Raw genomic sequence first — 13,390 nt, forward strand, 5'->3', positions numbered from 1 at the left:
AGTTTCCAGCTTTATAAGAACAGGAAGACTCAACTGGCGTGACGTGTGCTACAATGTGATGTCACAGCAGCCATATTGGATGAGCTGGAGTCTGCCCTCGCACTGCGCGGTGGTGGACCCTCTGCCCAGATCTCTGGACAGTGCCCCTTGGTGCTCCAATCAGACCCCTGGACCAGGTAGGCTAGACTCCCTGTCGGCTGGTTGCAGTGGTGACGGGGTGTCCAGCGGGACCAGTCTGGAAGTTGGCCCCCTGCAGGTCTGGCCCATTCCTCAGCCCCTCTCATCGCCTCTCTGTCCCATCACATCACATCTTATGTATCACTAGGCCTTGAGGGGCTGGACCCCCCAATTTTAATCACATCGTAGACATTTAGGGCTTGGGGGAGTGCATGAGGATGTACTGGGAGACTCTGCCGTCTGCAACCGGCGGGGCTCCCATGCCCTGGGTGCCTCCGCCAATTTTAACTACATTCTAGTCATCCACATCATCACATCTACATTCCTATGCACAACACGCACCCTGCACCCATGTTGGGATGGGGGGGCAGCTGGGGCAGGGAGTGGGTCCAGTGCTGCCTCCTTTGCTAACTGCACGATTGCAGGCCTGGGGGCCTGCCCGGGGCTCTTTGTGGGGGGGGCTGGTCCTCTTCCCAGCATGGTGGTTGGGCTGGGGTTGGTCACGGGCCCTGCTGTTGTGTGGTGGATCGCTCGCTGGCGGTTTCACTAAGTCTGAGGTGCCCTGGACCGTATCAGCATCTATGGAGTACTCAGCACCTGTATGGAGGAAGATGAGGGTATGATTGTTTTGTCCGGGGGTGGCGGTCCTGGGCGTGCGTGCCTTCAGCTCACCCTGGCGGGTGGGCTGGGCCTCTCAGGGGAGTGGGGGTTCCCGGCTGGCTGGCTGGTGGTGCCCTATAGCCTGAAGCCCGCCTGCTCTGGGGGGAGGGGGAGAACAGGGGATGGGTGGAGGGGATGGGGATCGGGGGTTGGGGGGGTATCTCCATTCGGGGGCGGTGGGCCTGGTCGTTGTGGTGGGCTGTGGCTGCCCTGCCTGGGTGTGGGGTGTGGGTGGGTGTCGGCCTCGCCGCTGGCGGACCTCTTGGGGGGCTCTGGTCGGGTCTCGGGCCAGAGGGGCCCTGTGCCCCTGGGCTCTGCTCATGCTGTGGGGGGGGGGGTGCCCGGTGGGACCGGGGTCATCTCTGCCCCGTCTCTCTGTGGGTTGCTTCTGGGTGGGGTTTGCTGCTCCTATGCTTTCCTACGGGTCCTGGCATGGGTTTGGCCTGTGGCTGTTTCCTGGGGGAGGGGTGGCCTGGGGCTCCCTGTGTCCTGGGGGTTTCTGGGTGCTCTGGTGGCTTGTTCCTGACCTGCCTGCTATCCTGGACTGGGGGTGCGATGTCCTGGCCCCCCACATCAGCTACAGCCAGCTACGCACAGCATCCAAGACAAACTGTTGCACACACACATACACATACACACACGTATACACACAAACGCATGCGGTGCACAACTGACCCATAATCACACACTCAGACATTTATCTAAAAATTATATTAAACCAAATGGTAAACCTGCACTGGAAATTCTGCAACCAATGTTTTTTCCTTTTTTTTTTCTTTTCTCCTCTCTGTTGTTGTTGTTACTTTTTCTTTGTTTGTTTGTTTGGTTTTTGTTTTTTTGTTTTTTTTCTGCTATTGCTGTTGTTGTTTTTGTCCCCCCCCCCTTGTCCTCCCTGTCCTGTCCTTGGTCTCTCTTCCTGTCCTCTCCTGAGTCTCAGTCTGGTAGCTTCATCAATGAACCAACACCATTCCTAATGAAGTTCAACACAGATGCTGATAGGAGGAGTTTATCAGGTTCCTCCTTAGCAGAGTAGAACTGCTTCAGTCCAACAAGGCACCAGGAACATGGATGCTGCTGCTGAACAGGACAGGGTAAAAAAAAAAAACTTGTCTGATTGATTTCTACTATTTTTGGTCTCTTTTGATGACGTGTGCTACAATGTGATGTCACAGCGGCCATATTGGATGAGCTGGAGTCTCTCAGGAAAGTTGTTTTCTTTTTTCTTTCCAAGTCCATTCATAATGAACCAAAGAAAACATTGCTAATAAACCAGCAGAAGACGATGAGGAAGTTCAAAAGTCTCTGAACTTCAAGTCAGAGGATCGACGTCAGGTTGCCAGCAACAGAGGGACCAACTAGATTAGACTGATGAAGAGCAGCACCTGAAGGCTGCCATCAAAGAAGAAGACCAGAGAAGAGAAGAGACTGAAAAGAGAGGGGAAGATTTGGAGCAACAAACAAGGACGAGGACTTGGTGATGTCTGGACCTGAGACCAGCCACCGCACCTCTGCTGCCTCACAGCTGCTGACCAGCAGGGTGAGGACGCACCCAGAGGTGAACTGCAGTCACTTGAGCAGCGAGTCAGGGAGTTCTTCAACAACAGAGAGGTTCCTATGAACAGGGACCAGATCGCTGCTCGTCCACCAAACCAGAGACACAACAACAGGCTCAGCATCATCGCTCCATTTGTGAGCAGAAAACATGAAGCTGAGGAGCAAAGAGTCCAGGTGTCCATGCAGAAGAGCCTCTCACAAAGACAAACTGAGACTGAGACAGAATCCTGACAAAGAGGAAGAGAATTCAGGACTGGTGGAGAGGAGCTGGAGAGTCCTGATCAGACTGAACGCTCACCTGAGCAGGTAAAAGTGACAGTGGTCAGAGACCTGGAAGATCTTGATCAACATTCATGACAATGTTGAATGTTGAGGAGGAGAGGAGGAGGGGTGAGGAGATGTCCCACTGTCAATGGAGTTGTGCTGTGAAATATCAGCAACCTCAGTTTGGGAGAGATAAATCTGGGAAAACTGGAAGAAAATGAGTGAATCCACACTTTGGAAGTCTTCTGCTGTCAAGATCCAACAATTTAGGAGTTAGAAAATGCCACTGATCAGAGATCCACTTCCACCAGAACATCAGCTTGAACTGTGACTGTTATTCTGAAGAGGAGTTCAGTTCTGGAGTCAAATGGAGCAGTTTTCAGTCCTTCACTTCACCAGCAGGAGGCTCTGCAGCAACTTCTCCTCAATCAAAGAGAGCGTCATCAGTTTCAGCAGAGATTTAGTGAGCAGCAACTTTGGAGCCTTGGCTGAATGATAATGAGCTGCAGCATGGAGGAGAGGCTCTGAAAGGTTTAGTCCAACCAGGGTCAGAGAGAGAGGGGGCTGTTGCTCTTCAATGCCAGGTTCTTGATCAGATCACCATGGTTACTGAGAAGCTGATGGATGTGTGACCTCTGAAATTGAGGCTGACAGATGCAGAACCATATTAGTTAGTTGTGTTTCTAGAGCGCCGGGTCACGCGTCGATCAGTTTCATCCACTTCCAGGATGACGTGAAGAGCATCAGGATAAAGTGAGAGTTTGGTTTGTTGGATTTGGTGAAATCTGTTGATCATTCAAAACTGCAGAATTTGTTCCTTCATGTTGAGTGGAGTTTCTATCCAGTCGTTGTAGAACCTAAGAGAACCTGAGAGAACAGAGCAGCACTGATGGACAATCTTTCTATCAATGTGATTGATGGACAGAGGAAAGTCAACTGTTAGTGGCTGGTGGGAGCCACCATTTGCCTGTTTACAGTGGCAGAGATGAAGAAGAACTTCAAACTCAGAACAAACAGGCAGAGGAAGAGTTTGGAGGGAACAAATCACCAGAGGCAATGAAGGCTCAGAGCAGAACCTGAGAGTCCTGATTGACAGGAAGTTTCTGGAGAGGACAGCAGGGAATCCTAGGATGAGGTTTGACAGCCATTTTGGACTCTTTTTGACCGACGTTGTCTGTTGAAGGAGTTGAGACAAGTTCCTAAAGAGGAGGGAACCAAGGTGAACAAAGGGTTTGGAGAAAGACTTTAAGAAGAAAAATAGGCTCTGGAGGGAATTTATCAAGCATCCACCAGAGGAAAAGGAGGAGAAGAACAAAGTAAAACCAGAAGAACATCTGATGAGATCGAAGCGAAGTAAAATCTGGTCAACTGGACGTAGGTTTATCTTGAAGACGTTTCACCTCTCATCCAAGAGGCTTCTTCAGTTCTAGTGAAGAGTGTGGAATTTCCAGCTTATAAACCTATGTGGGAGTGGTCAGTGCTATTGTGGTGGAAACGACCCTCCCGAGACTCACCTGGCCTCCCCAAACGACAGTCGTTGTGAGGTGTCAGGGAGTTTCAGGGGTGGTCGTTAGGGAGTTTCACCGACCACTCAGATGCTAATGGACTGTGCTGGCAGCAGCCGTTCCACATGGGTCTTTCAGCTGAGCTCTTTGGGGAAGCTTTGAAAGGACTTGGTTGTAAATAGGTGAAAGGAAATGTCGCAGTCCACCTCCTCTGCAGGCAGATCCGTGCAGACCTCACTGTACGGATCTCTACATAGGGGAAACCAAACAGCCCCTCAACAAGCGCATGGCCCAACATAGAAGAGCCAACTCTGGAGGACAGGACTCAGCGGTTTTCCTCCACCTCAAGGAGGAAAGCCACTCCTTCCAGGACGACCATGTCCAAATCCTCGACAGAGAGGACAGATGGTTTGAAAGAGGAGTTAAAGAAGCCATCCACGTCAAGATAGAGAAACCATCTTTGAACAGAGGAGGTGGACTGCGACATTTCCTTTCACCTATTTACAACCAAGTCCTTTCAAACCTTCCCCAAAGAGCTCAGCTGAAAGACCCATGTGGAACGGCTGCTGCCAGCACAGCCCATTAGCATCTGAGTGGTCGGTGAAACTCCCTAACGACCACCCCTGAAACTCCCTGACACTGCACCACGACTGTCGTTTGGGGAGGCCAGGTGAGTCTCGGGAGGGTCGTTTCCACCACAATAGCACTGACCACTCCCACATAGGTTTATAAGCTGGAGTTTCCACACTCTTCACTAGAACTGAAGAAGCCTCTCGGATGAGAGGTGAAACGTCTTCAAGATAAACTTACTTCCAGTTGACCAGATTTTACTTCGCTTCGATCTACGATGACCTGGATGAATGAGAACCTACACAGACATCTGATGAGATCAGAACAAAAAGACTCTTCTGATCAGTTGTTGGAGAAACAGAACATGGACATCATGATTGAACTTCAGCCCTCATGAATGCCTTCCCTTCATGTGGAGGAGAGCTTGTTAAACTAGAAGAAATATCTAGTAGTCCAGCTCAGGATGTTCTGCTCTCATCATTCTGACCAAACTCTTTGGACGGGACATCGGCCAAATGTCCTCCCTGTTCCACCACATTCTGGTCTCTGTTCTTTCCTGTTCTATCCTGCTCCAACTTCCTACAGAGACTCAGACCATGAGAGGGTGGAGGATGAGAACCAGAGGTGTTCCTCACATATGAAGTTCAACTGGTAAAAGTCTCATCACACATCCAGGACTTCATCCACCTACCGAGCTGCAGTTGAAGCTTTGACCACTGGCAGCAGCCTCAGAAGAGCCTCCTCTGAAGCTGAATATTTGCTCAGGTCAAACACGTCCAGATCTTCTGAGGACAGTAAGATGAAGACCAGAGCCGACCACTGAGCTGGAGACAGTTTAGCTGAGGACAGACGTCCTGATCCCAGCAGACGCTGGATCTCCTCCACCAGAGAATCATCGTTCAGTTCATTCAGACAGTGGATCAGGTTGATGCTTCTCTCTGGAGACAGATCCTCATTCATCTTCGTCTTGATGAACTCAACTATTTCCTGTTTGGTCTCTGAGCTTCTTTCTGTCTGTGACACCAAACCTTGCAGGAGAGTCTGATTGGTCTGCAGTGAGAGACCCAGGAGGAAGCGGAGGAACAAGTCCAGGTGTCCATTGGGACTCTTCAAGGCCTGGTCCACAGCTCTCTGGTGCAGGTTATTTAGTTCAGGTTCACCTCTGAAGACTCGTGACCTCCGGGATGTTTGTTTCTCTGTCAGCAGATTGACTCCAGAGTTGATGAAGGTCAGATGGACATGAAGAGCAGCCAGAAACTCCTGAACACTCAGATGAACGAAGCAGAACACCCGGTCCTGGTACAGTCCTCTCTCCTCTCTGAAGATCTGAGTGAACACTCCTGAGTACACAGAGGCTGCTCTGATGTCGATGCCACACTCTGTCAGGTCACATTCATAGAAGATCAGGTTGCCTCTCTGCAGCTGATCAAAAGCCAGTTTTCCCAGAGCCTTCATCATCCTCCTGCTCTCTGGAGTCCAGTGTGGATCCGTCTCAGCTCCTCCATCATACTTGACCTTCTTGACTTTGGCCTGAACCACCAGGAAGTGAATGTACATCTCAGTCAGGGTCTTTGGCAATTCTCCTCTCTCTCTGGTGGTCAACAGGTCCTCCAGGACGGTCGCAGTGATCCAGCAGAAGACGGGGATGTGACACATGATGTGGAGGCTTCGGGACCTCTTGATGTGGGAGACCATGGTCTCGGCCTGTTCCTCATCTCTGAATCTCTTCCTGAAGTACTCCTCCTTCTGGGGGTCAGTGAACCCTCTCACCTCCGTCACCATGTCAACACACTCAGCAGGGATCTGATTGGCTGCTGCAGGTCGTGTGGTCATCAAGAGGTGAGCGGAGGGAAGCAGTGTCCCTCTGATGAGGTTTGTCAGCAGCTCGTCCACTGAGGTGGACTCTGTAGCATCGGTCACGGTCCGGTTGTTGTGGAAGTCCAGAGGGAGTCGACACTCGTCCAGACCGTCAAAGATCAACGCAACCTGGAACTCTTCCAACCTGCTGATTCCTGCTTCTTTGATTTCAGAGAAGAAGAGATGAACAAGTTCCACCAAGCTGAAGTTCCTCTGCTTCAGCACATTCAGCTCTCTGAAGGTGAACGGGAACATGAAGTCTATGTGCTGGTTGGTTCTGCCTTCAGCCCAGTCCAGTGTCAACTTGTGTGTTAGGACCGTCTTCCCGATGCCAGCCACTCCCTTTGTCAGCACGGTCCTGACTGCTGTCTCTCTTCCAGCTGAGGCTCTAAAGAGGTCTTCTAGTCTGATGGTTGTGTCTCGTGCGGCTGGTTTCCTGGATGCTGCCTCAATCTGTCTGACCTCGTGTTCCTCATTGACCTCTGCAGCCCCTCCCTCGGTGATGTGGAGCTCTGTGTAGATCTGATTCAGAAGGCTTGGGTTTCCTGCTTTAGCGACCCCCTCAAATACACACTCAAACTTCTTCTGCAGGTTGGACTTCAGTTGACTTTGGCAGGCTGCAGAAGTTCCTGAATGAACAAAGAACAAATGGAGTCAAGGGTGAACACTGGGACTCGTCCTGGTCCTGATATATCTGGGTGCTGCAGGAAGGAAGCTGGAACTGGTTTGACGAGGGCTTGAATGTGAGGAACCTTCATTTGGATCAAAACATGATGCACTCCAGCTTTAAAGCTGTTCAAATCATCTTACTGCTGAGCAGACGGTCAGCCAGCTGCTCCTGATTCATTCTCTTGAGGAAGTCCAGTGTGATCTTCATGAACGCCTCTCTGCTCCTCCTCTGCTCCTCCTCATCATCCAACCACTCCTCTGGTTCATCTGGACTCAGAACCCTCCGGAATCTCTTCAGCTCCTTCTTCACAAAGTCAACAATCTTCTCCTCCAGCAGCTGGAACAGAATAAATGTCAGAGTGAAACGAGTGGAGGCAAAAACAGGTCATGTGACTGAAAACCTGCTGGTCTCCAGTGAGTGACTGAACCCTCACAGACCATAAAGATGGAGTCCAGGTGTGCTGGGTGTTGCTGGATGGACTCACCACCGAGACCATCTGAGTTCTGCTGATCAAGTCTGTGGAGACAAGATGAAGTCAAAGAACCAATAGTAAAGGAACACCAGGGACCTTCATGGTAGCAGGGACCTGGACCCAGCAGAGATGGGGGGGTCTGTGGCTGGTCCCAGACCTGCCCATAGCCCCCTGCTCTTGAGTGGAAGAGATCGTATCAGAACAGACAGTTTACATTCTCACCTGGGATCAGACTCCAGTCCACCTTTGAACTTGAGAGGAAGACCCATAGACCAATCACTCTTCATGGACACACAGCTGGGTTCGGGGGGGTCTGGTGTCCTCTGAGAGAACCTGATGGAAACAACACTGATCAATGCTGACGATCAGGAAAAATCATCCAGGAAAACAGGAAAATGTTGAAGGTCAAACGTTTTAATGATGACGATAAAAAAAATGCCTGAGAAAAATGAGTTTCAGTCCTCAGAGCTCACCTCTGACCAGAAGACTGTTGACCATCTTTGAAAGAAATCGGCTGATCCATACAGGCGTTGCTTCTGAAGGACACACACCTGGGTCCAGGTCCAGCTCCAGGTCCAGCTCCAGCTCCAGCTCCAGGACCAGTAGAGTCCAGCCTGGTTTTCTGGGGAGGGGCTCCCTCCTCTAGGTCCTCACTCTGATTCATATCAGAGTTCAAACCTTCACACAAACACAACAACACCTTCATTTATCAACAAGCTTCACATCTCAGGACCCAAACTTGTGACTCCTCCAAGTTCAAATCCTTCTCCTCTTCAGAAACATGGTGGAGAGACATTCATTCTTCTCTGTCTGGAGGATGGAAGTCATCTGATAGCAGCAAGAAGACCTGAACCTTTGGACTCCAGGAGGACAGTTGAACTTTGTCTGGTTGAGCTGCTCTGAACTGAAAGAGCTGCTATCAGACCCAACATCAAAGTCTGACAAATGAACGTGTGACATGCCCAAAAATAGTGCGACCATTTTTGTGTTGAGATATTCCATCGTCGTCTGCCGCTTATTCCTTACTAGTCAGGGTCGCGGGGTGGGAGGGTGGAGCCTATCCCAGCATCTACAGGTGAGAGGCGGGGTTCACCCTGGACAGGTCGCCAGTCCATCGCAGGACCAACATACAGAGACAAACAACCATTCTCACTCACAGTCACGCCTACAGTCAATTTAGAGTATCAATCAGCCTCGTCCCCTCTTGATGTCTTTGGACTGTGGAGGAAGCTGGAGTACCAGAGAGAACCTGTGACAGTCTAGACCCCACTGTCACTGTTTGTCCCTAACCCACCTCAATAAGTGCACAATTGTTTGGTGGGATAACATGGACAAACCCGGAAACAACCAGCAACATTAAAGGACATTTATTCACAAAACCATGCATCAAACAAATTACAACCTTCTCCCTCACCAGGGCTCTGAACTGGATCCTAAAAGAGTCAGGGTGGGGCTGGAGCCTTTAAGTAGGCGTCGAAGGCTACGCCCAAATTGGGGCGAACCATTCCCTGTCCGGAGACAGGGGAACTCGAACAGTACATGGACATGTGAATGGGTTTGGTCAATGAAGGACACTGGACATTTGTTTATTGCAAAGTAGCAGATATATATGGTCACTGAAGGACATGGTGTTTCTTTGCTGTATGTTAAGGTACACAGAACAATTTGGGAAAACAATACAACTCCCCTTAACTGGTCTTTGGTCTGTCTGGTGGGAGGGGCCATGAGAGTATATAAGGGGTGAGAGTGGGCTTACAAGGCAGTCTGCTGTTAACTCTGCTGGGGTGAGGTGCTCATTGCTGAGGTCCAGAGGTGAATATTGTTTCTCAAAAGTTCTATTGTTTCCAAGTTATGATGTTCTTTCTATTGATTAAGCTAAGAGTAAACCATGGTTGATATGCGCATTGACTTATTCTTGTTGAAAGTATTGACTGCTAAAACATAGAATATGCATATTTGATTTATTCTTGTTGAAAGTATTGTGACTGCTAAAACACAGAATATGCATATTTGATTTATTCTTGAAAGTATACTGCTAAAACATAGAATGTATGCATTTGATCATTGTTAAATATTTTGATTTGTATCTGAGTTATTATGCTTTGGTTTTGAGCTTGTTATTTAGTTTTGATTATTTTTATTACAGACCTCTGGTCCCTTCTGTATATAGCTGCTTTATTACATTTGTGTATCACAACTGGGGACATAAATATTGTTACAACTTATGCAACTCTGTCGTGTTTTGCCATCAATGGTTTAATGTCTGGGTCTCACACTACCCATAACCGTGTCCGGGGTGTGACATTTGGTGGCAGTGGTGGGATCCAGACATTAAACCACTGATGGCAAAACACGACAGAGTTGCATAAGTTGTAACAATATTTATTTCCCCAGTTGTGATACACAAATGTAATAAAGCAGCTATATACAGAAGGTACCAGACAGGAACAGGGAGAACATGGAGACTCCACACAGAAAGATCCTGTGCTGGAGCCAGGACTCGAACCCGGAACCTTCTTGCTGTGAGGCCACAGTGCTGACCACTGCACCACCGTGCAGCCTGTTTAGATATTCATTTAATTAAAAAAAAAATTTCTTTGTTGCCAGGGTTTAATACCCCCTTAATAGAATTGAACGACATCGCTGTCATGTTAAATTTTATGTCAGTTTCGACATTGAAACATGGTGAAAATGTGCCGCATCAGGGTGGAACCTTCGTCACAGGAGCAGGTGCGCCTGGGTGGTATGCCTCAGACACGATCTGGACCATGGACACAATAAAGAGTAGACACCGCTCGGACTGCTGCGCAGCGAGAAATACGGCCGCCATCTTGGTCCGGTCAAGCTCCCATACGCTCCAGTCATTCGTATGGTGATTCAGCGATGCCGGAGCACTGTGCGCCGTATTCCTGTGCCAGTGTGCGGACGGTAGCGAGCAGGGCTCAAGGGTTAACTTTTCACAAGTAGGATTAAACGTTTCCTCAACATTCTACCTGATGGTAGAGTCACTTGAAGACAGCTGACTTATTCACAATTATAGCAACTTTGGTGTTAGCAACAGATTAGCATTCGATTGGAAAACTGTTTGGGAGAGAAGAAACTTGAAGGAATAAAATAGAAAGTAGGAAAGTGAACTCTTTTTTTTTAAAGATTTTTTTGTATCTATCCATCTTATCCATCCATCCCTGTCTTTCTGTCTTGCCTCCAGCAGATCTGAGACTCCTCAGGATGACCCGGCAGCCACAAAAATACTACTTTAAGCATTACAGTACGTGTTTGCTCAGTTTATGGTACTATTTATAGTATACTATTAATACTAATAGTATTCATTGTACTATGACTACAAATTGAATATTATCTCATATGTTCTTGGGGGTCTGCACGGTGGTGCAGTGGTCAGCACTGTGGCCTCACAGCAAGAAGGTTCCAGGTTGGAGTCCCGGCTCCAGCATAGGATCTTTCTGTGTGAGTCTCCATGTTCTCCCTGTTCCTGTGTGGGTTCTCTCTGGTACTCCAGCTTCCTCCCACAGTCCAAAGACATCAAGAGGGGATGAGGCTGATTGATACTCTAAATTGACCGTAGGTGTGAGTGTGAATGGTTGTTCGTCTCTGTGTGTTGGCCCTGTGATGGACTGGTGACCTGTCCAGGGTGAACACCGCCTCTTGCCCATAGGTGATGGGATAGGCTCCAGCCCCCCGCGACCATTAATGTGTAGGAATAAGCAGCAGATGATGATGGATGGATGTTCTTAGGTTTAACTTGAAATTGTGCAATTTTTGGATATGTAGGCTCTATATTTGTGGGTATTTCTTCAATTTTCCAATTATTAAAGTAGACAGTCTGCTTCTATATGACATTATTAGTGTGTGTATACAGATCTATAAAATTAAACAAAATCAAATAAATATATATTAAATTAGCCAATTAAAATGGCCAGTTTTTAATAATCACTGAGACGTAGCAGGAACCAGCTCTAACCTAGTTATCCTTGATTAATTATGTTACTATGGCATCTACAGCCACTGCCGGCATCTTCTAAAATATTATTTGATTTATTATGAGTGTTTGAAAACGCCAAAAAGTTATGGCCTCCATCATGAATCTTTGAATGACTTTTGTAGAGGAAAAAATAGCGTAGTATTGAGCGAACTATGATTCATTTAATGCGCTGAGACTTCATTGCGCCGGTTAAACAGCGGTGCAGAGTGAGGCGGGCGACCGGACCAAGTTGGCGGCGGCATTTCTCGACAGCGCCCATTCGTGGTAGCGGCGGATGCGGGATCTACTCTTTACTATGTCCATGATCTGGACGATGAACGGGCTGCTGTGTCTTCATTGTTGCTGTGTTTCTCTGTGTTTCACAGAACAGTTTGTGACTCTGGTCCCAGGTTGGGACCGGAGTCACAAACGTATCACCATGACAACCTGACTATCAGACTGTTGGTGTCATCACCTTCTGATGGAGAACAGAATCTCCATGAAGCAGCGAGTGCAGGTGAAGGAACCAGCAGCTCTGACTTTGGAAAGATCTCAGTCCAACATTCCTACTCGGAATGTTGATCCAAGCATCAGGAAACTCTGATGGTTCGGATCAGATTCCAGGTTTGAGTCTCAGCTTCACTCCTCCAACAGCTCAGAATCATAAACTCAGGCTTTTCTAGCAGCTGCTCCGCCTCCAGGACCTCAAACAGCAACACTGAATGATGCTGTGGTCAGGACCCTCTTTCATGTCTGGATGAGACACAGCGGCTGTCCCTCAACTCCAGTGTGAAGTCTGGCATGTTAAGATCCGGTTGGACCCGTTCATACTCTCCCTGCATTCTTCCCTGATGACGCAACATGAGAAACCAAGCGCTGCTGGTTTGCTGTGAACGTTCCCACTGACGCTCGTTGTGAACCAGCTAGAATCCCACCTTCACACCTCCTGATGGAGACGGTTCAGCTGGACACTCAAGCAGGGAGCCAACTCAGTCAGAGGGATCCTGTTGGTCTGGGGGGTTCTCACCTGCTGAACTCAACCTGCACACTCGTTCAATGGTTCTTTTCTTCCCTCCTTCTTCCCCCTCCTTTAATTCAGTTAGCGGTTCAAGACAAACAGGTGACCGACATGGACAGACATGTCCATCAATCATGGCCTTCATACCTGGATCAGAGAGACGCTGCTCCTTCTCCCTCCTCAGGCCAGGTGTTTATGTGCATTTGATCTGGCGTCGCTTCCTCATAACAAGTCAACGAGAACAACCTGAAAACCAGTCAGGCCACAGGCAGAAACCAGTTACATGCAGTTGTCCCATCTCTCCACTAGATGGTGCTGCCTGCCTCTATGATGGCTCCAGATCAGATGGATCCCAGCAGCAGCAGTTGAGTTCCTGTCCCTGCTTCAACACTTCCAGACCTTCATGAGGTCACATCGAGTTCTTCCAGGATTCCCTGAGAGACGTCTTTGAACAGCTGCAGCTTGTCTCTGTCCAGGGTCTCATCATCTCCCAGTTTTCCTCCTGCTCCCCCATTCAGACCTGAACTGCCATCAATATTATTCATATTGTTATCTGACTGAAGTCTTTACACATTAGAGGTGCCACCCTTGGGCCATGCTGGGGTCGTCCCTTTGGTTCGCTTCTCCCACTTTTCAGAAATTTCTAACCTTTGTTTTAAAAGCT

At 48.7% G+C, this 13,390-nt stretch overlaps 1 protein-coding gene across 1 annotated transcript in view; it reads right to left on the reverse strand.

Moving 5' to 3' along the window:
* Nucleotides 1–12,988, reverse strand: part of LOC147271449 (protein NLRC3-like) — a 17,227-nt gene extending 4,239 nt beyond the window's left edge. The window contains exons 1-6 of the mRNA XM_086204793.1: nucleotides 12,874–12,988; nucleotides 8,203–8,407; nucleotides 7,952–8,062; nucleotides 7,695–7,773; nucleotides 7,398–7,593; nucleotides 5,422–7,216 (exon numbers count right to left, since the gene is read on the reverse strand). Of these exons, the coding sequence (XP_086060919.1) occupies nucleotides 5,422–7,216; nucleotides 7,398–7,593; nucleotides 7,695–7,773; nucleotides 7,952–8,062; nucleotides 8,203–8,393 (2,372 nt within the window). The 5' untranslated portion in view covers nucleotides 8,394–8,407; nucleotides 12,874–12,988. The remainder of the gene's footprint in view (nucleotides 1–5,421; nucleotides 7,217–7,397; nucleotides 7,594–7,694; nucleotides 7,774–7,951; nucleotides 8,063–8,202; nucleotides 8,408–12,873) is intronic.
* Nucleotides 12,989–13,390: the final 402 nt, after the last annotated feature.

This window comes from Aulostomus chinensis, chromosome 1 (assembly GCF_037954235.1).
Source record: "Aulostomus chinensis isolate RoL2024-O1b breed Wild chromosome 1, RoL_Achi_v1.0, whole genome shotgun sequence".
NCBI lineage: Eukaryota > Metazoa > Chordata > Actinopteri > Syngnathiformes > Aulostomidae > Aulostomus > Aulostomus chinensis.